This window comes from Podarcis filfolensis (assembly GCF_964270895.1).
Source record: "Podarcis filfolensis genome assembly, chromosome: 11".
Classification (NCBI taxonomy): domain Eukaryota; kingdom Metazoa; phylum Chordata; class Lepidosauria; order Squamata; family Lacertidae; genus Podarcis; species Podarcis filfolensis.
In genome coordinates this window covers 43,105,262-43,131,570 of record NC_139613.1, presented here as the reverse complement: position 1 = coordinate 43,131,570, position 26,309 = coordinate 43,105,262, and the positions used below count along the sequence as shown (strand labels likewise).

The following is a 26,309-nucleotide window of genomic DNA, read 5'->3' as shown; positions in this document are numbered from 1 at the left end:
TGGATTGGAATGAAATGGACTACTCTGAAGTATTTAACGAGAAAAAAAGCAGTTCACACAAACTCTAAAACATGGTTAACACGTGCAATGGCAACTTGATGGAAAAATTAATGTAGAGTCTGTAAAACAACCAGATTGAGGTTAATAAAAGTTTAAAGCTCATGCTGTCTTTGATTTTTACTGTTTCCAGGCATTGCAGCACGCAACCTGCACCAGTGTACTGACACCTTCAGTTGGTGACCAATCTTGATAATCAGCCATTTTTTATTGGTTTGTATTACTTCCAATATGTTTATTTCTCTTATGGCTTTAGCATTTAATCAAATGCTGAAAACTAAAATCATATGCAAAAAATATGAAGAATCTTTACACTGATTTTATATCTAATCATTCATTTAGTAGTACTGAATAATGGATGACCTCTATATCTTTTTTCCATTCCACCTCAGTTCAAAGGCTATGGGGACGTTCCAAGAATGAAATCCAAAACACTTAAAAAACAAGAGCCTGCCTGCTACATGGCTGTTGATCCTTCAAAAGAACATAGGCTTACACTAAATAATTGATTTTGGCAACTCGGATGCTAAATATAAACATGACTGGTCCCTCCCATCCCTGACTTATTGGGTCTTCCCTTTCCATTTGTAAGGTTTAGAGAAAAATGCTCCTGAGCCAAGACTTCTGAGTTCAACATAATTTATCTATGAAGGAAAAATCCCTGTGTTCAGAATTATTATCCACACAGAAGACAACTGATCTTTAAACAAATACAGTAAGGATTAAAACTAAGCAACTATGTTCAGGATAGATTGACAACATAAAGGTTGCCGCTCCAATGTGTGCAAAAGTTGTCTGTATGATTCAGAGATTACTACTACCTGTAGCCTGCCTTCTTGCAAAATATGCAAGAAATCCTCTCCATTTCTAGAAACGTATTATATACACATTACCCACCATGTTTAAGGGATGCAGATTTTGGAAGCTTTGCTAATATATCTGCATAGCTCCCCCAGCTGCATCTTGGTATTTCAAACTAGTAAATTCAAGAGCAAGCCAGGGTTATGGAGGACTGCCAGTTACTTCAAAGAAAACTGTTAAGACTTAAATATTCAAATCACTATTGCGGTGCATTGTTCTTTGAGAAATGTACAAAATGCTTGCCAGAACAGATGAATGAATTTAATTAACCAAGATGTTTATGTCTTGCAGTCCTGCTTTACAAGGCTAGGCTTAGCTCTTGCATACTTTGGTTCACAAATGAACATTAATACTCACATAAATTTGCATAACTACGTTCTTAATTTTAAGGTTCCACACTCCCTTGAAGTTAACCCAGGGTAGAGAACAATTCCTTCTGGCAGAAAACTTTCCAGGCTCACACCAAGCTGTTCTGTGATGAAATACAGGCAAGCCAGTATACTTCTTGCCTGGAAGGTTGGCTTAATATTTTGCTTCATATATTAGTTTACTGCATTCTTCCTTTAGACATGGAGAAGCTGCTTACTGCAGAAGCACCCTTAGTCAAGGGCTTTTGCTAGGCACTGTAGGGGCCATGAAAGAAACTTTGCCTATGTTAATTTAAATGTATAATTGCTTCTGGGATATTAAGATGGTGGGTAACTGGGGTCTCAGTAGCATTACAGTGTCCCTAGCTGTGCTATAAGCATTTTGTTTAAGGGTTCAGGCTTCACCTGACCTTCATTAGAGCTACCTAAAATATAGGGCTACTGTGTTTTGTCTAGTACAAGCATTTGTTCATATCAGAAGCTCACTACTTTCAAAAAGCTTGTTAAATGATCACCAGAACCATTATCCTCTTAATCTGAAACATTTCTAAATACAGTGGTACCTTGGGTTAAGAACTTAATTCATCCTGGAGGTCCGTTCTTAACCTGAAACTGTTCTTAACCTGAAGCACCACTTTAGCTAATGGGGCCTCCTGCCGCCGCCGCACGATTTATATTCTCATCCTGAGGTTAAGTTCTTAATCTGAAGCACTATTTCTGGGTTAACGGAGTCTGTAACCTGAAGTGTATGTAATCTGAAGCGTACGTAACCTGAAGCGTATGTAACCTGAGGTACCACTGTACCCTTTAAATATTTATACAATGGAACAAAAACTATTTCAAACTCCAGCAATCTTTTCACAAGGAAATATATCTGAAATGTGTTACAACCTACATGACATATGCCAACCAAGCATGCTTGAACACAAGCCCCACTGAGTTCTATGAGTCTTATTTCTGAGTATGCTTGGGATCAGAATAGCAGCAAAGAAAAAAAAATCCACCTGTTTCATCTTCTGCCATTAAATTCTTCCTCCAAAACCAACTTATACCCCACTCCACTAAATACTCAGTTTGGCAATAATGTTTAGTCATTACTAGTATCCCTTGCAAAAATGCATGAAAGTCACATTGCACTGCCCAAATTTCAACAGGGATGGATACAGAGGAAGACAGCATTCCTAATCTAGTTAACCTTTAACTGACTGTCACCCAACAAAATCCAGTCAGTGCTTTTTTTAACAACTGACACTTCTGGTCTTCTCCTTCCCAACACACACTTTTAAGAGAAAGGGCTTAGCTTCCAAAATTAGGAAGCTTGAATCAGGATTTATATGTAGTTTTATTACAAAGATGCAAAAAAGCCAGAATAGTAATAAATGCTGACTTAATTGTTGAAAATACAATTAGGGCACCAAATTAGCAAAAAAAGAAATATAATACACCATAGGTATTTACTGCTAAGTTAAACTCTACCAAGTTAAATATCACTTACTCCCAAGTATGCATGCACAGCCTTAGAGCAGAAGATAACTTCACATAAAAGCTCCTGCAATTTTTCAAAGTTCCTTTCAACTGAATTGGGGGGGGGGGGGAGGTTAGAAAGGCTAGATTTATTACACATGTTCACCTATTGAATTGGAATGTTTAAGACAGGTTAGCTTAAGCAGGTACCATATTGGAAAACCAGGACATACCCTTGTGAACTGGCCAGAACCCTGGAATCTGAATATAATCACATGAAAATATGCATAACTTCTGATAATCCCTCAAAATTCTTCCAGGTTTGTTTGTTTTTTGTTATGTATTTTGTATTCTCATTTTGTATTTTTCTGCTGTGAACCACACTGGGATCTTCAAATGAAGAGCAGAATACAAATTTATTTATTATTTATATCAAAAGCAGAAGAAATGTAGTTGTAAACAGTCTCTCTGGCAATGTTTATTTGCTCACAAGTCCTAAATCTTGTGATAGCCTCATCTAATGGCTGATTAAGCCCTGGGAAACTCATGATTTTCCACCTATAAATGGTCTAAATTAGATAACTGCTGTAACATGCATCCACTCACATGTTCTCAGCCTTGGGATTTCATGGAATCAAAAGTATGCAGATATGGCCTTAAGTAATTATTATTATTATTATTATTATTACCCTGTCCATCTGGCTGGGTTTCCCCAGCCACTCTGGGCAGCTCCCAACAGAATTAAAAGCACAATAGAACATCAAACATTAAATGCTTCCCTAAACAGGGCTGCCTTCAGATGTCTTCTCGAAGATGTCTAAGACTGAAGATGCAGGAAACTTCAAACAGAGCAATTTTGCCTCCCAAAGTCTTGGGGACAAAGTGCCTATCAACTGAAAGTCAGGAGTAGGCAGAGCTCAATGAGTTTTTTTAAAAAAAACAACAACCTATTTATTAGGGAGAGGAATGGGTTAAAAATTAGGCATTCAAAGGCCAGGTGGAACAGCTGATTAAGTTCCAAGATCAGATGCCTAGGAAATGGCTTTGACTGTGAACATAACTTCTTAAGCAGCTTTTGTAAATTTGGGTTATACATTAGAGCTAGAATGAGCTCACTGGATGTTTCGGTGTAGCACTTGATGGCATGACATCATTTGCAAGATAGCACCATTTTTGTGCTCTGCCAAGCCTGCCAATGTCCATTACAAACACTTGACTAGTGTGTGAACTCATCCCTTGCCCTGGGAACTCCTTCATATCCAGCCAGTTAGTTGAACTGATTTAATGTGAATGACCTTGGCACCCCACTTCAAAGCAGCATACAACAGGAAACACACATTTCTAGCTTTATGTTGGTTAACATGGCAGCTTTTTATTCCTTTTTTTATTCCTGTCAAACATTTCAGTATCCCTTCACCTTACTTTACTTTGAACAGAAAAAGAAAAAAACCTCTTTTTACCAACCTGAAACTGTTGTTATTAACCTCATAAAAACACTCTTCTACACCCAAAATAATAAAGTCATTTGGGAATGTCAGTATTCATGTATACCACGACTGGCTACCATCTATTAAAGACACCAACTTTGTTTTATATGATTTCCATAAGCAGACCTTAGTGGGGAAAATATGTACATTTGGGGTTATTCCCATCCATAAATGCTGGGCAGATGCCAGAACAGACAAGACAACATATTTACCCATACACCACTATAAGAGAAGAGGACCAGGACCTTATATTTAATTTGGTGAATTGACATCTGCCAATTTAAACTAGAATGCTGGATTTAACATACATCACTTTAAGCATGGGATACAGGTCACACAGTACTTCTGAGACAATGTGAACAGTTTTGGAATAATGTTTATAAATACTTGGGTGCTTTACCTAAAACACATCAAATATTGGGAACGAATTACAGAAGACTGTGGCAAACATGCATTTCTTTTTGTGAGCCCATCCATTTCACATAAGACAGATGGGATGGCGTCTGTCAAAGGAAAGGGACCTTAGGGAGAGACCTGTTTATTCATCTCACCTCCTAAACCCATTCCCGTCTCACTCCTGGTATCAGAGCTGGAAAGGGAGTGGCTAAAGTAATGAAGGTAGATGAGGCACAAAGGAAGGATTCAGCACCCTTCATGTGTGTGCTCCTTTCACTGCTAAGGACAGATTGTATACCCCGTCTACACATTTATGTTTAAGCATTTCCACAGAGTTTCAGAAGTACAGTATGAAGTTACAGACAGCTCAAATTGCAACTAACCAGGCAACACATTCCCCCAGCTGCTTTATAATCTCAAATTAAATGAGCACACAGCAGTTTGGCATTTCAGTTCAAAAGCCACTGGATAGACACAGGATAGCTTGTGGCTATAAACTGAGCACGGTAAAAAGGCTGAGGTGACACAATTAAGTACACTCACCCAGTTCACACAACTAGGAAAGCCATTTCCCTTTCAGCAGAAAATACAGAACTTTCAGGACACTATTTAGTAATATGGAAGTTGTGCATTTTTTCCCTCTCTTTTGTAGCACATTACATGCGTTTAATTAACATCAAAAGTGTGTAACGATGATCACTTTAAATCTGTATTATCCCCAGAATAGGAGGATTCTATCAGCTACCTTCCAAGACTTCCTTGGAAGACATATGGACAGGTTAGTGTCCCAAGAGCTTGTGCTCATTATAAAAGGGGAGTCCTTTTATATGCACCTTTCTTGGAAATGACTCCTCCCACATGTTTGAAACTTGGATATCACAGCTGCTGGTGTTCTGCATTAACCCTTCTTCCCAGAACAAGTATGATTCAAAGCAGCAGGGTTATGAATAGGATGGAAGGATGCACTACAGAATATAAAAGAATGGTCATGTTCTCTTCTCATGAGGTTAAATAAATGAACAGAATTAGAGAAAAAACAAAATGAAGTCTGCAAGTATATCAAAATGCCAAACAGATAGAAGACTTAGACATACTCTTGGAAATTTCAAGCACTTGGATCACAGCGATAGTAATGGATGGGCATGGTTTTTTAAAATTTTGTTTGTTTGTCATCTCCTTTAAAAATTGCCAGACCCAAAAATAAAAACGGAACATATACAAGCAGAAAGTAAAATAGAGCAATACTACATAAAAAGAAAACACACACTAATTAAATCCCCTTTTCTTAATTGTAGAATGTTTTTTGTGGTTTGGGGGAATTAAATCAAACTTAACTGGCTGGATTACTTATTATCTAAATTATGCTTCACAATATACAAAATTCTTCCATGATTTTGGTCACTTTTAGGTTGAATCCTGGCCAATATTGCCACTTTAAGCCATTGCTCCCACCCACAGTTTAACTGAATGACACATTTAGCTACTTATAACATTTTAAAATTAGCTAAGAACCAATTCTATTGAGAATTTTCATCTTCTAAAACAATTAGAACAAATATCTGAAGTTTCCTTTCAAATATAATAATGGTACAAGTAAGATATTATAATAGGATTTTACTTGTAACCAACAGGGTCAAGGGTCCACCTGACATTTAGTGTATACAGAACTATGATTGCAGCTTTTCAGCTTTTTTTCTTCTCTTATAAAGTCTACCCAGAAATATCTCCCTTCTGAAGCTTATTGTGTGCAGATTTCCCTTTCTGTGGAAGTTATTTCAATTCACTGAGTTCTAAAAAAAGATTCTCATCATTTGTACATTATTACTCTGACTGGTTTTTAATTTCCCCAAGTTTTGACTGCTTGAAATTTCTTTTAAATTTTTAGTTCTCAAAATCGTAAGACTCGCTGAATTGCAGAGTTGGAAGGGACCCCAAGGGTCATCTAGTCCAACCCCCTGCAATGCAAGAATCTCAGTTAAAGCACAGAATCATAGAATATCTCTATGTAAATTAAAATAATACAAATTAGTTGCACTATGTTTGCAAGATGTACCATTACAGCTCAATTCAACTGGCAGTGGGGCTATTTATTTAATTCATGCATCCATGCACAATACAGCATGGGGTTGATTTTTGTTTCCTGAATGTTAGCTACCTTTTAAAAACACGCACTTCTAAGATTCATTTTTGGCACTGGCTTGAAAATACACAAGCAGCTAATTTTGATAGCTTCATCTGGTAGCACTTCATCTCTAACACTATTACCTCACAAGTTAAAAATGGAAAATTCCTTCCTTGAAGCATCACACTTACTTAAGAAGAACATTCTGACCATGGACTGTGGCTTACCCACCTCCTTCCTGCTGCAGCCCCCTAAAAGTCATTCCCAAGGGTCAGACAACCCTCTAGGATAGTTCTCAATGCCACATGATGGCAGAAATCCAAGTCGCTATCTGCAAGTGTGAGCAGAAGCTCCACTAAATTCAAACCCTACCCTTGGGATTATCCATGCTTCCACACCAATAAAGTTTATTCTGCAAAACTTAAAATATTCAATTTGTATTACTGCATTTGTAATTGGGGGTCAATAGTCCTTGCAAACTTTTTTAAAGCAATTGGAAGTGGTTCATGAGATGATGTGCTGCTACTCTGCCTCCTTTCAAGAGTATGAAGTCCTTGTGGCATTATCCATGTTTAAGTGTTACATCACCAGTGATGTTAATTATAACTGAGGATAGCCAGGGTTGCTCTTTATCCAGAATTTTAAATCAGCCCGGAACCTTAGTTTCAGATTCTCATTCAGAAGAAAGCCTAAACAGCCTTACTTAATAGCTGACCTAAGAGTTATGTTATGGTTAAGTCAGATGGTAAAACCCATGCTCCAGAAGGAACAAAGGGGAGCAGAGAAGAGGAAACACACAACCCTGATTTCTGCTTCTGATTGCATAAGCAATTAGAAGCATTACGTTGCACTAGCACAATCAGATTGCTTTGTAATGTGAGCATAAAATAATAAAGCTACATTAATAAAAAATAATAAATTCTAAAGTTGAACACTAATGAAAGGGGAAAGTAAAAATAAAAATATATGAAGTCAATGACAATCTAGTAAATACACTACAGGCAATAAAAGATGAGGGAAACTAGCACAAAAAGTAGGCTACAAAGACTAATATGGGTTTATCAACACATAATTTTTGAGTCTGGCCTAATTTAGTTATTGCCTTTGACATCATTTTGCTTTCCCTTTATTTTATAGAAGCACATTTTTTTTTCTGAAAATTGGCAATACCTGGATCTACCTGTCCTGTCTGGGAGACTGAAAGATAAAGGTCTGTAAAGAGAAGAATGGAAAGAACTAGAAAAGATCAGGTGGTTTGGAAAATATGAGGAGTGACTTAAACGACCAAATTTACACCCAGCTGAACACTGCAAGTACACCACAAGTATCCCAGTTTTTATATAGGACACCTTCCATGTCACTGATAGTGCCTGACAAATCCTTATCCTAAACTCTCTTACCAAAGGCTTGAATGAAGTCTTACTGACTTTTGGAGTGAATGGCACGACTTCTGCTTCTGTGAACAGGTATCAGAAACTAACAGCTAAAATTGTTTATAGCTTGCAAAGAGAGAAGCAGAAGGTGCTGTTGTTCCATATCCTGCCCTACAAATTCAGCTAACAAGCATTATCATGTTTTTAAAAATCATTGATTTCTCAGGCAATAATGCAGCCATTTACTCTGGAACAGGCTTATTCACTTGTAACAAAATCATCCGGGGGAAATGGGCTGTGCACTGGAGGCTAAACTGTTTAAAAGCTGAACAAACTTGGCACTGCTTTGGATTGTCTTCCAAGTTCTGTGCTAGGAAGATTAAATCTACAGCTTCCAGAACCAATTCTGTTCACTTTTGGAAAATGAGCTTTGTACACCAATTGAGATAAACAAATAGGTGAACTAATGACTTGGATCCAAAGAGCCACATGCAGTGCTCTGAGCACACGCCAGGGCTTTCCCTTCCGCCTATTCCCACTGCAACTCACACTTCCTAAAAATGCACCCGAGGGTCAGAGGACACTCCGGAATAGCATGGGGTGCTGGAGCTGAGAGGAATCACACACACACACACACACACACACACACACACACACACACCCTGCACACAAGCAGAAGGGGCACTTTGGATCAAAGCAAATATTTTGGATTCGTTGAAGTAGGAGTTGATATGTTAACAAGCAATTCTTCAAAAGAATATACCAGATAGCTTAAAAAGGACCAATTAGTCTCTCCAGAGATTACGTTGCTTTTTTTTATCCACTCTTTTAATTGGTGTTTGTTGTAACAAGAAGTGGTTCTAAGTGAAGATAAAGCCACTATGATCTAATTACTTTTCCATTATTTACCTGTCAAGTTTTATACAGAAAATAGAAGCTGAGTAGATGAAACAATGGAAATTGAGGTTAAACTTGTCCACTTCACTTAAGTGGCCTGCTTCGAGAGAATTAATTATTTGACAGTCCAAGTTACAGATCAATAATTTAAACCTCGGCTTTTGTTTTAAACTGTGCTTCAAAAAAGCATAAACAGCTTATTTAGGCAAGTTCTCTTGAACCATCTGTAGAAACTCAGTTCTGCATAATTTAAAGTCAGATTCTAGTTTTCACGAATTAGATCTAGCATAGTGCCATGCACTGTTTCATGACCTACCAAATTTCTGTGCTTCTCAGCCAATGCTCTACTGCTCGTGTTAAATGTACGTAAGATGGGCAAAGGGACGGAGAATGTCCAACCAAATTGCAAAAGCTATGTGAAGGGTCAACACAAACTGCTAGGAAACTCACCTCTCAATTTTATGAGCAAACTAGTTGCAATATGAGTTTCATTTGTAAGTAACACAAGGAAGGATAATGTGTGACACACCTGTTTATATACAAGAGACTAAGAATTGAAACTAGATGAGACATTAAATGCATGACTGAAGCTATTTGCCCTGGAAAGGAAGGGATTTGCCCTCATAGCAACTTTCCTCCTCCAGTAGTGGGGGAGTGGGGAGGAACAGCATGGGGAAAGCATTAAAGCGATGCTCTCCAGGACTGATTTTAAAAAATAATAATTAAAAAAGACTGAAATGCAGTCATTTAGCTCGACTATAAGAATACCTGATTTCCCCCCGTTTATGCCTTTTAAATCCCCAGATCATTATTTGTGGGAAAGGCAAGATACCATATCAATTTCTAGGTGCCCACTGGTTTAACACTCTGGTTGTGTAACTCCAGACATACTGGCTTACATTGTTGGGAAGGAAAAGAAATCATTCCTAGGATGAAGTGGCGCTAGATGTCAAATTCACCAAGTTCTGTAGTGTGGAACTAGATAGCACTTCAGAATCTAGGATTAGCCATGCTAATCTGTTTCTTGCTCGAGCTTCTTTGGCCACTTTGGCCACAGTGACCCTCTAGATATTACTGAACAGGCACCAGCTCATGGTCAGAGATCATGGAAGCTGCAGTTCAGTTGCATCTGGAGGGATGCAGGTTAGCAATCTCTAGCATCTCATTTTATTAACAGGTTTCATTTCTGTTTAACATGCACACACCCTTCAATAGGGTGTTCTAAAAAATCAACACAAAATTAAGCCTTGACTGAAGGAAGCTCAGAAATGTTTCAATACACAGAGGCCAATGGCAGATGGGAGTTCAGTAGAAGGAAAAAGGGATGTTCAGCTACTTCAGCAATCAACAAAGGCTTTAACATGCTACATACTAAATGCTTATTTGTAACAGTACATGTAGCTAAGTATAAGGCAATACTAAACAATACATGACAGTTTCAAATCATGCAGGTTGTGTGACCATGCTCCAATTGGCTTCAATTCTTTCCATTCTTACCTCAGACTTTTCCAATTTATTTTGAGCATCAATTTGGGTGACAATTTCATTCATATTTGTCTCCAAAACCATTCCGCCCATCACCATTTCAGCCAAAATATTATGGACCTAAAAAAAAAAAATGACAAAAGAAACAAAGGCAAGCAAATTAATCAAATATTATTGTGGAGAGGCTGGTGAAATGTGGACTGGATGAGGAAACTATTAGGCAGATTTGTAGCCAACTGTCTGACCGAACCCAAAGAGTGCTCACTAATGGTTCCTCATCATCTTGGAAAAAAGTAGCAAATTGGTTACCATGGGGTTCTGTCCTGGGCCGTTGTTGTTCAATGTCTTTATAAACAATTAGGACAAAGAAACTGAGGTGATGCTAATCAAATTTGCAGGTGACACCAAACTGGGAGGGATAGCCATTGACACTGAAGACAGAATTGGGTTTCAAGATGACCTTGATAGATTGGAGAACTGGGCCCAACCTAACAAAACGAATTTCAACAGAGACAAACGTACGGTTCTTCACTTAGGCAAGAAGAAGCAGCTTCACAAATAGAAGAAGGATATTGACAAGCTGGAACATGTGCAGAGAAGGGAACTAAAACGATAAAAGGTCTGGAAACCAAACTTTATGAGGAACAGTTGAGGTAACTGAGTATGTTTCATGCAGTAAAGAGAAGACTAAGAGGAGATATGATAGCCATCTTCAAACATCTAAAGGACTGTCATATGGAGGGTGGAGCAAGCTTGTTTTCTCCTGCTCTGGAGGGTGGGACTCGAACCAATGGATTAAGTTACAAGAAAGGATATTCTGACTCAACATCAGGAAGAACTTTCTGACAGTAAGAGCTGTTTGACAGTGGAACAGACTCCTACAAGAGGTGGAGGACTCTCCTTCCTTGGTGGTTTTTAAGCAGAGGTTGGATGGCCATCTGTCATGCATTATCTAGTTGAGATTCCTGCATTGCAGGGGTTAGGCTCTTAAATTCCTTTCTTCTTTGTAAAATTAGTAACATAGCAAACATTTAAGTTAGAGCTGTAACACTGGTTGCTCATAAGATGCAGCTAAAATATTATGGACTTAATGTTAGAGACACGTAGAAAACGTGTGATTGCCAGATCATCCAACACAAAACTGCACACCTCCTTTATGAGGCTCTTCAAATAAATATTGTTCGCAAGTGTTGCATAAAGATTACATATTGATGCCTATATATCCTATGTTTACCAGCTTTCCATACTGGATATTTCTTCCTCATCTATAAAAGCTTCCACGTTTGCAGAACACTGTCAGCACATGTTTTTAACTCGTAACACAATGTAAATTAGAACTGATTTTTTAAAAAATAAAATACTATCCTCCAGTTCAGGGAGCTGCCGCATTGAAAATTTTCCAGTAAAATGAAACAAGGGGTCTCACACTTGTATAATCCAAAAATATTTGAAATTAAATCATTAAAATCAAGAACCTTCAGGTGCTTTGACTGCAGGCTAACATACATTGCATTCAGCTGAATATTTTTTTGCAGTTACCAATATTTCAGGTATTATATCTGCTTCAAGCATTACTGTGCAACATATGCAACTACTCTGGCATTTCAAATGCAGTATAGGCAAGTCCCCATTGCGGCCCGTGCGTGACACTTGATACGTACACCATTTTTGACACCGCAAGGGGGCAGGGCGGAACTCAATCCCTGCATAAATGGGGAGCTGCCTATATATAAGTTACACAGAACATTCCAGGACAATGATTTCCAGTGAGGGCTCTGTGCACTGAAGTTGCGCAAATCAGGGTAAGTGCAGTTAGTTTACATGATTTATCCCAATAGCTGTTTTTCTGCCTATTTCAAAATACCTTGGCAAGGAACAGATTTGCAGAAATCAACAAAAGAGGGAAGGCATAAGCCACTGGGGAATAAGACTTAGCCTAGGAAGCAAAGAAATATTAGATTGCTCAGAAATCACATCACTGAAAACATTTCGGCTGCAGGGTGGAAGAGTGTTTAAAAAAACGTTCTTAAAAATTGGAAGGGCAATTTTTTTCATCCTCCTTCAAACCCAGATGTAGAGACGAATTAGCAATTGTTAGTAAGGAGGAATACATCCCATAGGAAAAAGTTGGGGGGAGCGTGCTAGTCTTCATAAACAGACATTTACTGTTCTAGTCCACATCTAATTTCTTGGAAGAAGTAACAATAGCCTCAGAGGAACTATAAGAGGTGTCAAACAGTGAAGCCGGAGGGTGGGGAAAAATTCCCTATACAAGGGAGCAAGTTCAGTTCAGGCACTCAGAAAAGTTGTTTTCTAGTATCTTTAACCAACTGCCTTTCCGCTGCAAGTTATTATAAACTTGGCAGTGCAGATAGAAGTCATGCTCATGTGGAAGAAATCTTGACAATCATTAAAAGCAATTTTATGTTCTTTACAGAAACTTCTGGCCTGTTGTTTCTTTCCCTAATGGAAGAATTAAGCAGCTTATTCCCTCCACTGCCTCATTCTCTCAACAAGCATCAAGCTGCTGTACAACTTGGGTGGGGGAGGAGTGGGGCAAGTACTTTTAAGTTTTCAACCCACACAATTTTCTTATAATTGTTTTTTGTTTTTACTGCCTAAGCTATATGTTCTTCTCTGCATGGAAAATTATCTTCCCATGGACAATACACTAGCCTGAGTCATGCTTTTCTACAGCTACCAGATAGGAAAACGTCAAAAGCAACTTACAATTCTGAATTAAGACTATATGCCAAGGGAATCAAGGGGTTTTCTGTATACCACCAGTTTTTTCTTTATAGCACAATTGTATGCATTGTTAATTCTCAGAAGTTAAGTCTGCAGTATTCAAGGCAAGGAAACCATGTGTAGGATAGCAGATCAGTAAAATGGAGGTCAGGAGGTTTGACTTGACAAAAGCAATACTGCAAATATGTTTTCGAAAATACATGTGAATTTTACTATTCATTTCTCAGGGTAAATTTATTCAGTTAAAAAGTGACTAGCTAATATAAAATGACATTTGAACAAGGAAAGGGACTGTTTACCATTCTGACAGATACAAGAATGTGATTTTCTGGTCAACAGAATACTTTGAATTCATGTTAGAGCAGCTCACCACACTACCTTATCCACATGGAAAATTAAATCCAGTTCACAGACATTCTCAAAGCACTTGTCTAGCGTTTCTACGAATACCTGTGGGGAGAAAATTTGCAAGGGGTCAAAGTTTTATAGCAACTCCATCATTCCATTATGGACAAACTGTAAATGTGGCAATCAGAACACAGAAGACCATCAAGAATTATGGAAGTTTAATGTATCTGTATAACATGTGGGGTTAACACAGCGGATTCTCTTGGCAGGTCCCAAGTACATTATTGAAGATCAAACTTCACTAATGTGACAGCTTGACATTCCTGTTCCTTAGTCAAACATAGCATGCTTCAAACAAAATTCACACTTTATTACTTTAAATACTTCACACTGTGTCTGTTACTATGGTCTGAAAGCTTTACTATCAAATTTTTGTGGCACAGTTTACACAGACATGCTGAAATGCTTAACCTGACAACAAAACAGATTTGAGAGCAGACTAACCGATTTAACATTTAGTCTCATCTGCCCAAAGAGACAGGCATTGCCTGAACATCGCATTAAAATTTCTAGACAGTTGCTTTATTATCTGCTAAAGCTAGAGCCATTTGCAGTATACAAGCAGCACCCTCATACTGCTTCAATTTAGGAGCTATGATGTTCTGCCACAAACACGCAGCAATGCACGCAGATTAATCCATTTAAAAGGAGACAGAAACTTACTTTATTTAATTCATGACTAAGTAAGGCTATTACTAAAAGCAGCATTTATACTGACTATATACAACCAAAACATATAAAAATGTTCTGGGAAAGAGCAACAGAGTTCATTAAAGCTAGACATTTGCCTCAACTGGACTCCCAAACATAAGGGAACAATTTTAGGTAGAAAATATTTTCACCTGAAATCACTAAATGTCTCCTAGTGGACCAGGGTGGCACCTATCAAAATGATTTTCTTCCTGCTTTCAAATATTGCCGTTTTAAATTTTGCCAGAATGTTTTAATAGTAAGAAATACAAACCTTCAGTACAAGGGGAAAGCGGTGAGGGAAAAAATGCATTATATATGCACCAAAAAGAGGAAGTTGGGGTTACCAAGCTTCAAGGTATATTACAACCAGGGCTTTCTTTCAGCCAGAACTTGCCAGAACTCATTTCTGGCACCTCTCAGGTGAGTGCCATTGCTATTATAAGAAAACAAGGGAGGTGTTTATGGTGAGTTCTGGCACCTCTGTTTCTAGAAAAATAGCACTGATTACATTCCTTTTAATTAAAACAATCTAGATAAATAGAAATGATCGTATGATCCCCTAGAGTTCAGTGGAACTTTACTTCATTCTCTATTGCTATAAACTCTTATTTCTATCAGTTAAACCATCTGCACTGACAGGCTGCATGAACCATTTTTAGGAGCTACACTGTAGACCTGGAAGTAATGGGTTAAGGTTTTAGTTTTGCCCATCAACAACACTGCCCTTGCTTCCTTTCCTAGTTTACCCCCAGCTTTCAGCCTCACCAAATTTAAGCATTTTGAAGCATGATGGGAGCAGGGATATTTGGCATGACGGATTAAGCCCATCCTGAGGATTATCCTAGAATGCATCTCATATATGAAAAGTCCTAGACTTTCCTTTCTAAGTAAGCACAATAGGTTACCCAGTACAGCTGTATACGGATTTTTCCTGAGAGACACCCATAAATATATTTATAAAGTGAACAAATTTCTGAACTCAAGCTTACTGAATGGATTCTCTTTGCTAACAAAATATTAAAATTAATAAAAACATGTTTGTACAAGGTTACATAGCATCATAACATGAGCAGACTGGGGGGGGTTTCGGGGGAGGGTTGCTGCTGTTCTTTTTGTATCTTTATTTTAGATTTTGTTGTGATTTATGTGAAGATTATTCAGTTTGGTTTTGTATTTTTAAATGTTTTATTTATTGTTTATGACTACTTTTGTTATGTTATAGTTATTCTTATTAAATTTCTATACTGACCTTCATCCAAAGATCACAGGGTGGTTTACAATGTCAGAACACAAAAATACATACCATAATGACCAAAAAATCCCTAACATCCTGCCCCAAACACACAGTTTAAAAGACCATAGATTGTTTAGCAAGTCCAAGACCTGGGAATGTTTTTGCTTGGTACCTAAAGATATGTAATGAAGGCGCCGGGCAAGCTTCCCTGGGTATGTACTACAACCAAAATTTCCAGAGTCATTTCAAACTTTCAAACTTGGACAATGAGTGCCACACTACAGCTAGCCTTTTGTTTTGCTGTGGTAGGACACCCTCTTGTGGAACAAAATGGAATGCGCCCCTCCTTTAACTAATTAAAATTAAGCATAAAAAGTGGCATTTTAGCCTGATAACAGCTCTGCAGGCTGAAAACAGGCTTGCAAACAGGGAGCAATATAGCATTTACTTGTTTTCCATGTCTTCCCACTGTAGCCACATCACCAGAATGGTCCTGACTCAGATTGTATTTATCAAAACGCAGCCCTGTTAAACAGTCACATCCTGTACTGCTGACTTCTTATATATCTAACACATTTCTAAAGAATAAGCCTGCAGCACAGTTCTATATATGTTTATTCAGAAGTACATTCCACTAAGTTCAGTAGGTCTTACTCCCAAGCATGCACACAGTTGCCTTAGGAATAGGTTTGAGAAGTTACAAAAACACACACCACTTGATTACCACAGATTACATATGTACACAAAATGAATAGCAAGAGAAACACTTTCAGAAATGATTATTTTTGCATATCATGAAAACCTAGTGCCTCATTTCCAGGGGAAATATATTTTATTTTCCAAGCTGTTGTTACATGCAGGCAATATTTTGTTCTAAGAGTGGTTCTCCACAGCCAATCCAATCCAAGTGAGCTTCTGTTCAAAGTAAGAAACTTAGCTCCCAATCAGCTTCCTAGCACCAATACTGGAAGCAAAACATACAATAGTGTGGCCACTGTTAATAATTTCCTCCCCATACAAGTATTAATACTTAGTATTGAGAAATATTGTCAGTATTACTATATAGAGGCATGTCAAGTCTTACAGGCAAGCAAATACACAGGTCAGTTTAGACAATAGTTCACCCAAAATAATTTTAGCGGAATAAACACTTATCTCATTACCTTACATCTAATGATGGACATTGTAGATTTATTTCTTTATTAGTAGATAAAATAAAGAAAAATAACAGGACAAAAACATACAAATTCCTCTATAAATTACTTACTTGTATTAAATCTAAAATGCCAAGTTCACTTTCTGAAGAATCAACACAGAAGACAAAGTACAATGTGGCATAATGTCGGTATATCAATTTGTTGTCAGATCCACCTATTAATCTAAAACAAAACAAGATCAACGTTAACAATTAACTGCAACATTCCAAGTTGCATTTGTTAGCAGCTACAACATTTTTTAAAATAGCAGGTAAAATTGGGGACCTCTCCCCCTAGTGGTGCAGCAATAAAACTGCTAGCACATTGCAAAGCTTAACCAGGGTCCAGTATGGTCCCAAATTTGATAGGGAACTGTGTCGAGACTGTGTGTGTTCTGCATTGCAGGGGGTTGGACTAGATGACCCTTGAGATCCCTTCCAATTCTATGATACCTGCAAGACTGCCTTACTTCATATATGGCCCCTCAGCCACTTCAATCTGGATAACTAGCACTGTTACAAATGCCACATAACACACATTCTGCACTTTTAAGAAATCTGTATTTTAGTGTGGCAGCACCCACACTTTGGAACTCCCTGCCTGTTGACGTGGGGCAAGCATCTTCCCTGTAGTCTTTTCAACACCTGCTACAAACATTTTACTTTAGGCAAGCCTATCCAGACATGCATCCATGTCATGTGTTTTAATCTGGTTTTAGCTTGCTGTTGAGTTTAATTATTTTTTGCATGTTTTGAATATTTGTTCTTGATTTCTTTTACTGATAATTGTATTGGGTATTTTGGTAAACCATTCTGATGGTTTTATTACAATCAAACAGTACATACATGTTGTCAAATAAATAAAACACATTAAAGTCAAAACCATTTAAATCAGTAGGCTCCTCATAATAAAGACTCTATCATATAAAATGTATAAACATTGCAATGTACAATATAACAGATAATGTACAAACATCGACCTACACTGGTACTGAAAAGGGTAACTACCCAAATGAACAACAACACCAGATAAGAATGTATATATGCCTTCTTCTAAAGCTGGTTTTGCCAGTTCAGGCAAAACAGAAAGCTACAGCTAAGTAGAGACTTACTGGAGTACTTTGGGCATATGCAAAGGGACAGGCAAACAAAAGGACCATTCATATCTCAGTGTATTAAGCTGAGAGCGGTGGTCCTAATGCAACAACGTGTGCTTGCTAACAAAGTAAGGGACCTTGAATCCTAGAAGATCTGCACCTGGGTTTAGCCGGCTAATCAAAGCCATCTCCCAGAGTGTGGCAGCTGTTGCATGCTGACAGCTTCTAGGAATCACAGGTGAGAGCTGAGTGCAAGATGGGGACCAAAGGTGGAGAAACTGCCCCAGAAGGAGCACGTGTACCCCACCAGAGGCATTACCCTTCCTCTAACACTCCATACAACCCTATGACACCAGTGACAATTCTGGCCACCATCAAATAAGTAAGCATCACAGCAGAATATGCACATTGTCTTCCAAGCCTAAACATTTTACAGGAAATGTCATAGGTTTTGATGTTGGACTTGTACAAAATCAAAATAACGTTGATATGCCAAGTCTTTAAAGTGGGACACTTTTCACCACCTTCATATTTTATTTTAACAACTGTGAATACAATTCAGGATACTTACAAGCCACCTTCTAGGAAATTACAGACATTTTCATCGCGTTTTGAGACTAAATGAAATGTTTCTCTGATAATTTGTTGCTGTGTATCTTCACTCTGGGGAGGAAAAGAGACTTGGGTAGTTAAACAATCTATATTTCTAAATACAGTTGGATAACATAAGCACTGATCCATCCCTATCCAGTACTATGTTCTCTAAGTAACAATTCTGGTGCAACATTTTAGGAGGGATATATAATGTATATACACACCCACCCACACCCACACCCACACCCACCCACACACATGCAAACACACCCTTGGTACTGTTCCATACCGCACATTGTTTCAGAAATAGACAAAATATCAACATACAGAAATATCTCCCTCCTAGTGCAAGAGAAAATAAGTTATTATTCTGAATGGGTAATACAGAAATGCTGAAACTGATTTCTTCGGGGGGGGGGGGGATTCAACTAGCATCTCCAATTTTGCTTTGGGGCAAGAGTAGCATTTAAACTAAATTATTTATTACACACAAACTGATCCGATTCCAATAAATCACTACATTAAAACTAGTATATTTTGCACAGCCACATTTTTTCCATTTCTAATTCATTATCAGAGTTTTGTGGCACCTTATGAACTGACTAATTTATTATGACACCAACTTTCAATAAATTTGTTTGTCTAAGGTGCCACAAAACTCTTAAGATTGTTGTCATTGCAAAACACTACCACAGCTATCCCTCTAGTTTAACTCTCAAAGCTGAGTGACTACCTAAACAGAGATTCATCCTCTGAAGCATAGTCAAATCATCATGTTAAGCAAGATGCTGTGCACAAAGACAGACACAAACATCAGATTTGTACCTAGCCCCTTAAACTTTCACAAGGTGCATTTAAAAATCCTTCTTGGCAAGTTTTTTGCACTTACTTCACCTAAGCTGTTCTGTAACTCTACCACATTACAATATTTCTATATTAGCACAACACAAGAAACGAGCTTTGCTTATGCAAATAAATACCTTTTTGCAGTATTTAAAAGTGACTAAAAAAAATAAGAACTTTCGGAGTTACTAAGGATGGTGGCTCTGCAATTTTTATACAGCATAGTTCTCATCCTATCCTTCTCCCCTCTGACAATCACCAAGTAAAGGAACCAACTCAGAGTCACTTTGGGTTGACATGTAACAACTTTTCTACAAGTACACTTCTTTGTATTAAAAAAACCCGGGCAAATACACCATCATGAATAGCAAATGTACATGAGTTTCAATGTGCAAACACAGCACAAACAGAATGACCACAAGTACAAAATAGACTTAAGGATACTCAAAATTTTCTGATTGGAAATGGTAGCACCATGTTTCCTCTTGTCATACGGAAAGCAATCTTTAAAAGTGACATACCCTACACATTTCTGTCCTGCTAACAAACATCCAGTTTTTAGTACCTTTTCTGTCTGTGTGTATTTAATAGTGCCAAACACTACAAACTTTGAATTCCTAACCGTTCAGGATCAATACCAACCATAACCCCAAAGCCTGTCTGAGTATCACATGTCACTAATTAGAAGGAAGCATCAGCTAACAGGCAACATAAGAACTCTTCTGCATCAAACAATAATCACCTGCTTCTCATCTTACCCACTAAAATACCGTTAGAGCTGCCATCCTCCTACCCATCCCGCTCAGCCCAATGTGCTGAAATACAGCAAAACAACCTCCTGTGCCACCAACATTTATCTTTCTTCACCATTACTATTCAATCTCCTATTGTTGTTGCTGCTGTAGTTGGCATCTGTCTGTCTCAAGAGACAATAGAGTTCGCCTTTGGGGGCAAAGTCAAACCGCTGGGTAGCAGCACTGAAGTGATCTCCCAGGGGCACAAGCCTGGACAGTGTGTATGGAGGTTCTGGGTCACCCATATAACAAGGCTCCCCTCTCTCGGCCTCTCTGATGTGGTCCAAAGGAAAGCAGAGCAATACAAAGGACTTGTGTTTGGCCTCTGGAGTGCCTGCGGATCCATGGGCAACAGCTATGGAACATTCCTTGCCTCTTCAGTCCTGCAGTATGGCTACAAGGTGGATTGCTGTTTCCCTTACATGGACTAAGACTAGTCTTGATATGCAGAACTGAAAAGCATAGGTGGAGCTCATTTTAGGGACAACACTGTCCCCAGTATCATCTAATATCTAAATGAAACCACTGGTTGGGTTGTTCATGGTGGGCAATTGTAACTCAGGTGATGGCAATGTTTGTTTTGCACAGGACATTAGGAGAGGAGTCAGGGTGAAACTAGGCTTTATTTCACCCGGGTCAAAGACCTATCTTGGCACCCCCTATGCGCACTTGTGTACACAAGCTGTGTACACACACAGGCTGGGAGCCTCAATGGCACCCCTCTGGAGACTTCACTAGGGGCAAAAAAAACCCCAGTTAGCCCCCCTCCCCTCCATAGCTAAGGCACTGGGAGGGTTGTTACCTCTAGTGGGTGACACATCATGCTCTTATATCTCCATTAAAAAGAAGGCACTTGTCACAGACCTGGAGAGCCACTGCTGTCGTCACAAGCCTGATGACCCGGTGACCTAACTTCTCACAAGGCATGCTTGCGATGGTGGGTTATTACGAGCCAGTAATTCTTCAGCCCCTGGAGGCCAGGATATGGTCGGCAGGTGATGCAGAGCACAGGAGCCAACTCATAGGGACTGAGGCCCCTTCGCAACCTACCCCCCAAGTGGATGAGCATTGCCATTCCAATGGTGTGCGTGTGCCACATCATGAGGCAGGGCTTACCTGCTCACCCCCACCTCCCCATTATCTTATTCAAGTTGGCAGCGTGGCTTGAAAGGGCCAGTGCCAACACCGGGGGGGGGGGGGGAGAGAGAAGAAATGCCAAGAAGAGAGTGAGAGAACCAGGGCCGGATTTAGGTTTGATGAGGCCCTAAGCTACTGAAGGTAATGGGGCCCTTTATATGTCCATCTGTCCTATGTCAACAACAAATTGTCGCTGCTTTTTGTGTTGAATATATGCTATATGGTAATTTATGGACCTAATAAGTATCTAAACCGCACATAACAAAATATGTATTTTATCAAAGTAATTGATATAGAAATGAGCAAACCAGTGATATTTTAGGGAGCAGGTTAGCAGGCGGGGCCCATTACTTACACCATAGGAGCCTACACAACACAAACCACTGTTGCTGTATGTAGGTTTTATTTTATTTGATTTTTATCTTATATTTTGGAAATGTACATCCAGGTTTTTTTCCTTTAATTTTTTTGGGGGGGAGGCAAGAGAGTGGGGCACTAAGCTATAGATTGTTTAGCTTAAATCCGGCACAGAGAACATGTGCAGAGTGCTTTCCCTGAAAGTAAGCCATAGGGGAAGAGAGGAATATATGTCTCTCTGGACTGGAGCCGCCAGAGCGAAGGGCGCCTCCTGAGGGAAGAGGCCACCTGCCTCGCGGCGCCAAGGGAACCGACGGCGCCCCACCCCATTCGCAAGGAGCTCCCCCGCCACAGCCACGCCACCGAGTCCGGCCCGCTGGCCCGCCCCTTCCTCTTCTCTCCTCGCCCCCACTCACATAGCGCTGGTAGAACTTGGAGAGCCGCGGCTTGCCGTGGTTGTTGAATATCAGGATGGCTTTAATCATGGTGAGGGAGGAGCAGCTGCTGCTGAAGAGCCGAAAGAGAGAGGCGGGTGGGGGGGAGAGGCGGTTGGGGGGGAGTCCTGCGCCTCCCCCAGTCCGAGGCCCGCGACTCCGGCCCCCAAAAAACTCGCCTCTACCGAAAGACACCACAGGCGCTGGAACCGCTCCTCGCTCACGTGACGACGAGATTAGAAGGGGGGGGGGGAACGGGGAAGAGAAACGGTCATCTGACTGACGCGAAGTACGAGGACGGAAGCGCGCGAGGGACAAAGCGGCGGCGGCGCGGTCACGTGCCCCCGGTAGGAGCCTATGAAAGCGAGCGCCGCTGGGGATGCTGCTTCCGCTGTTTCGTTGCTATGTCGGAGCTGGGCGAGGAGCAGGAGCAGCCCGGTGCTGCCGCCGCTCCTTTCTCGCCTCAGGAGGGCGGCCGGGGTGAAGGGGGCGAAGATGCCCCGGAGGGCGGGGCCGGGCCTACGCTGGGGGTGCTGGAGTCGGCTCCCGCTTCGGCCGTTTCCCCGGTGACCGAGGAACCTGCGGGAGACGCCAGGAAGAAAAGTAAACGGGCGGGTCGCGAAAGGGCCGACGCCCCGAAAGGGAGGGAGGGAGGGTCGTATTGGTCGCCCGAGGCAGGTATCGCAGGCCTCCCTGAACGGCTGAGGGCTCACGCTGTGCTGTCAAGTTTCTGAAAGGTCTCGATCTGTTGTCCCTCTTACCTGCCAGTTGTGCTTCCGTTGATCTTGCTCTGCGCCCCAGGCCTCCATGAATCAAATGATTTCTTCTGGTTCCCCACCAATAAATGACACCCGTATTAAGAAATATTATTGTATATATACGTGGGTGTAGCCAGGATTGGGAGCTGCCCATTGTGGCTGGGGAAACCCAGCCAGATGGGCGGGGTATAAATAATAAATTATTATTAGAATTTTAGTTACGTTAGGGGTGGGCAGGACCCACCTCCCTCTGGCTCTGTCTAGCGGATTCAGACGGAAACGTCTCAACAATAGTTGTTTTAAATTACTTTCTTTTGACCCCATATGTTCAGAAAAATCTCAAAATCTTTACAATTTCTACTTTTAGTTAAGTCTTTTTATTTATTTGCTTGCTTTGGGGACACAGCTTTTCTCCCCAGCTGCACCCATGTATGTATATCCTGCTGTACCTCAAGGGCTCAGCAGCAGTATATTAAGTATATAAATTCTACAATTATAAGATTTTTGCAAATTATTCTGTTGCATTTCTCCTTATCTGTTTCCTACATTTTATTGATTTTCTTTCAGTATATTTCAGTGACATATTCTGCTGTGTTTCTATTTGTTCTCATTTGCAATGTTCTCTGCTTTCTAGTTGATGTTTTGCTCAAGGCTGTTGGGGATACCCCTATAATGAAAACCAAGAAATGGGCAGTAGAGAGAACGCGCACAATCCAAGCCCTTATTGACTTCATCAAAAAGTTTCTCAAACTAGTGGCCTCAGAACAGCTGGTATGTGATGTCCTCACTTCCCTATTTAGGAATATAAGAGCCATCGGTAAGAGCTGAATCAGAGTAGGATGCTGCTGGGAAGCTTACAAGTAGGAATTGAAGGCACCAAATATTCCCTCTGGTTTGTCCCCACCTATCTCCAAAATATATACTTGATGAGTTCTGAATCCCCAAATCTATTTGGAAGTTTACTACCATGCACATGGGTAAGCTTTTCCAAGGTTATTTCTCATAGTAGTAGAATAATGGCTTTAGATATTTTGAATTACCTCTATCGGTTTCATTAAATCTAGGCTGAGCTGAGATCCTGAGTGGATGTAACTTGAAACTAAATGTAATGCGGGCATCTTCAAGGGAATGATTGCGGTTCCAGCTATACATTTATGCTGTTTTCAAAAATGACAAAAGACAGAGAAATATAGAAGCTATTAAACTTGAACTATGAGAAAACAGATGTTAGATGAAATGGTTGTATGGGTGCAAAAGTAGCCACATGTTATATACTAGCAGTGGTTTTAGTTCACAAATGCTAACCCAGTTCTGAAATGATTGTTGTGTTGAAACTGAATATTTTAATATTGAATCACTACTCACAATGTTTGATCAAGAGCCATGAACACCAAACATAGTTGGACTCATATCCAATCCAGCTTTCCTGCAAAGCTTTAACAAATAGCCACTTAGCAACTATCCATAAAGGAGCTTCGGTTGTGGCCAAGCAGTTATCCTGATGGCAAGTTATCTTTTCTTTTACTCCTGTTATCAAAGGACTTCAAGTAGCTATGAGCTGGAGGTGGGCTGGAGGAGGAGCAAACTCCTGTCAACTCTTAAGTCCTCAGGCCAGTAAATATGGGTAGACTGGCTTCCTCCTTTTAACAATAAAACTAATGGACCTATTCCTCATAGTGGTGCAGCAATAAAACTGCTAACACATTTGCAAAGCTTAGCAGGGCCCAGTATAGTTTAAATTGGATGAGGGAAGCGTGTTGAGATTCCTGCCTTTGCAGGACTAGATGACCCTCAGAATCCCTTCCAACTTAACAATTCTATGATTCTTGGGTTCTTTGCCCTTGTTGAACCTTCAGCTTATAGCTGGCTGTAGACTGTTCTTCTCTTAGCCCTGTAATTGCAGTGACAGGATGCTGAGGTAACACGGGAGAGAATATTGTCTGATAAAACTTTTCTGTTTAAACAGAGTAACTTCCTTTAAAACTTACCAAGTATCTCTTTCTCATACAGTTTATTTATGTGAATCAATCTTTTGCTCCTTCACCAGACCAGGAAGTTGGAACACTATATGAGGTAATTCACAGCTTCTAAGTATTTCCTTTTCTCTTCTTTGCATTAGAAACTAAGGCAGGCATAGGCAAACTCGGCCCTCCAGGTGTTTTAGGACTACAACTCCCATCATCCCTAGCTAACAGGACCAGTGGTCAGGGATGATGGGAATTGTAGTCTCAAAACATCTGGAGGGCCGAGTTTGCCTATGCCTGAACTAAGGGCACCATTCAATTGTTTGGTTAAGGCAAAGGTTGCCCTGCCCAGAACAACTTCACCGGCACAGAGCTCTCTGTTCCACCCACTAAAAGGACAGTCCTACTAGTATCAATCCATAAAAGGGTATTCCAGAGAGGGAGGGAATGTGGCTGAGCCAGCCTGGAATCCATTAGCCAGCTCTACTTGGGCCCAATGAAGGATGCAGTGCTTTACCAGCTTCAGGCTGGCATAGCCCAGAGCAGGCTTTTACCTGCCCTTCCAAATGCAGCAGTGGTTCAGTGAGTCTCACTGCCTGCTCTGCAGTCTGGATTGCTCTGTAACATGTTTCAGTTTGATTACCATTTCACTCCATGTCTGCTGTAGCAAATGCAGCATGTAACTTTCAAAGTATGTTGTCAACAGGTGGCAGCATTTCATAAGAAACCTTCAGTAGAATGTTGACACTTTATGTATTAGGCTGTATAATTGCGACCCAACAGTTTATAGGTTTAATTAAATATTAAATTTGTTTAACTCCTCTGTTTCTTGTTCTGTTGCAGTGTTTTGGAAGTGATGGCAAGCTTGTACTGCATTATTGTAAATCTCAGGCCTGGGGATGAATTAGGAGCTACAAGTGCTTGGATTCTTAGAAAATGAATGGGCTATAAAGATCTTCAGAAACATTCCCCAGGGACAAACTGAAGAAATGTCTGCATTGTTACCCATGGAGTTCACTTTATTCTCCCTATTTTCTCTACTTGTCAGTATAGGAGATAAATACAAGAACTACGTAGCCTCCCGGCTTCCATTTTCTTAATTTGATCACTTGCTTTGTGCAAATAATTGTGTGTGTGCCATCTGTACAGCTGAGCTGCCTGTCCTTGCTGCAGGACTTGTTTTGAAAGGATACTATCTCCTGACTTGGAGAGTGCATGGATCATTATTTCATCAGGCTTCATGGAAGTTTACAGCCTCCCTTTTAGGATATTTATTGTAGATGGGCAACTGAAGTATCTGTACATGCATAAAATAGTTACATTTTCTTATGACTATTTGTTTTAGACACAGTTGCTGGGATTTAACTTTGGAATCTGTAGTCCCAAAGAGACTTTAGGATGGTGTTTCTCAAGCAGCAGCCCTCCCAACTAATCTCCTTCCTTCCCCTTGTTCACTACACAACAAAGTATATACAATGAAATGCAGAAATATAAATGTAGGAATATTGGGCAGCTTTGAGAATAAAGGTTATCATTTAACAAA

At 39.9% G+C, this 26,309-nt stretch overlaps 2 protein-coding genes and 1 long non-coding RNA gene across 5 annotated transcripts in view; 2 read left to right on the top strand and 1 right to left on the bottom strand.

Annotated features, from left to right (window-relative positions):
• Window positions 1–1,323, top strand: part of LOC310745059 — a 14,937-nt gene extending 13,614 nt beyond the window's left edge. Inside the window, exon 3 of the long non-coding RNA XR_014539877.1 lies at window positions 191–1,323. This is a non-coding gene — a long non-coding RNA (uncharacterized lncRNA). The remainder of the gene's footprint in view (window positions 1–190) is intronic.
• AP3S1 (adaptor related protein complex 3 subunit sigma 1) overlaps window positions 1–22,924 on the bottom strand; it is a 23,607-nt gene extending 683 nt beyond the window's left edge. Inside the window, exons 1-6 of one of the 3 annotated variants that reach the window (XM_083577218.1) lie at window positions 22,027–22,320; window positions 18,457–18,548; window positions 16,861–16,972; window positions 13,637–13,708; window positions 10,523–10,630; window positions 7,926–7,967 (exon numbers count right to left, since the gene is read on the bottom strand). In XM_083577218.1, the coding sequence (XP_083433344.1) occupies window positions 7,932–7,967; window positions 10,523–10,630; window positions 13,637–13,708; window positions 16,861–16,972; window positions 18,457–18,548; window positions 22,027–22,095 (489 nt within the window). In that variant the 5' untranslated portion in view covers window positions 22,096–22,320 and the 3' untranslated portion in view covers window positions 7,926–7,931. Of the gene's footprint in view, window positions 1–7,925; window positions 7,968–10,522; window positions 10,631–13,636; window positions 13,709–16,860; window positions 16,973–18,456; window positions 18,549–22,026; window positions 22,321–22,805 lie in introns of those variants that run through there. The other 2 variants (XM_083577217.1, XM_083577216.1) reach the window with 2 other exon arrangements.
• On the top strand, window positions 22,449–26,309 carry ATG12 (autophagy related 12; the record flags this gene model as incomplete). Its single annotated transcript, XM_083577233.1, has 4 exons — window positions 22,449–22,647; window positions 23,437–23,573; window positions 24,813–24,875; window positions 25,610–26,309. The coding sequence occupies 4 exons, from the start codon at window positions 22,449–22,451 to the stop codon at window positions 25,667–25,669; spliced, it is 459 nt and encodes a 152-aa protein (XP_083433359.1). The 3' UTR covers window positions 25,670–26,309.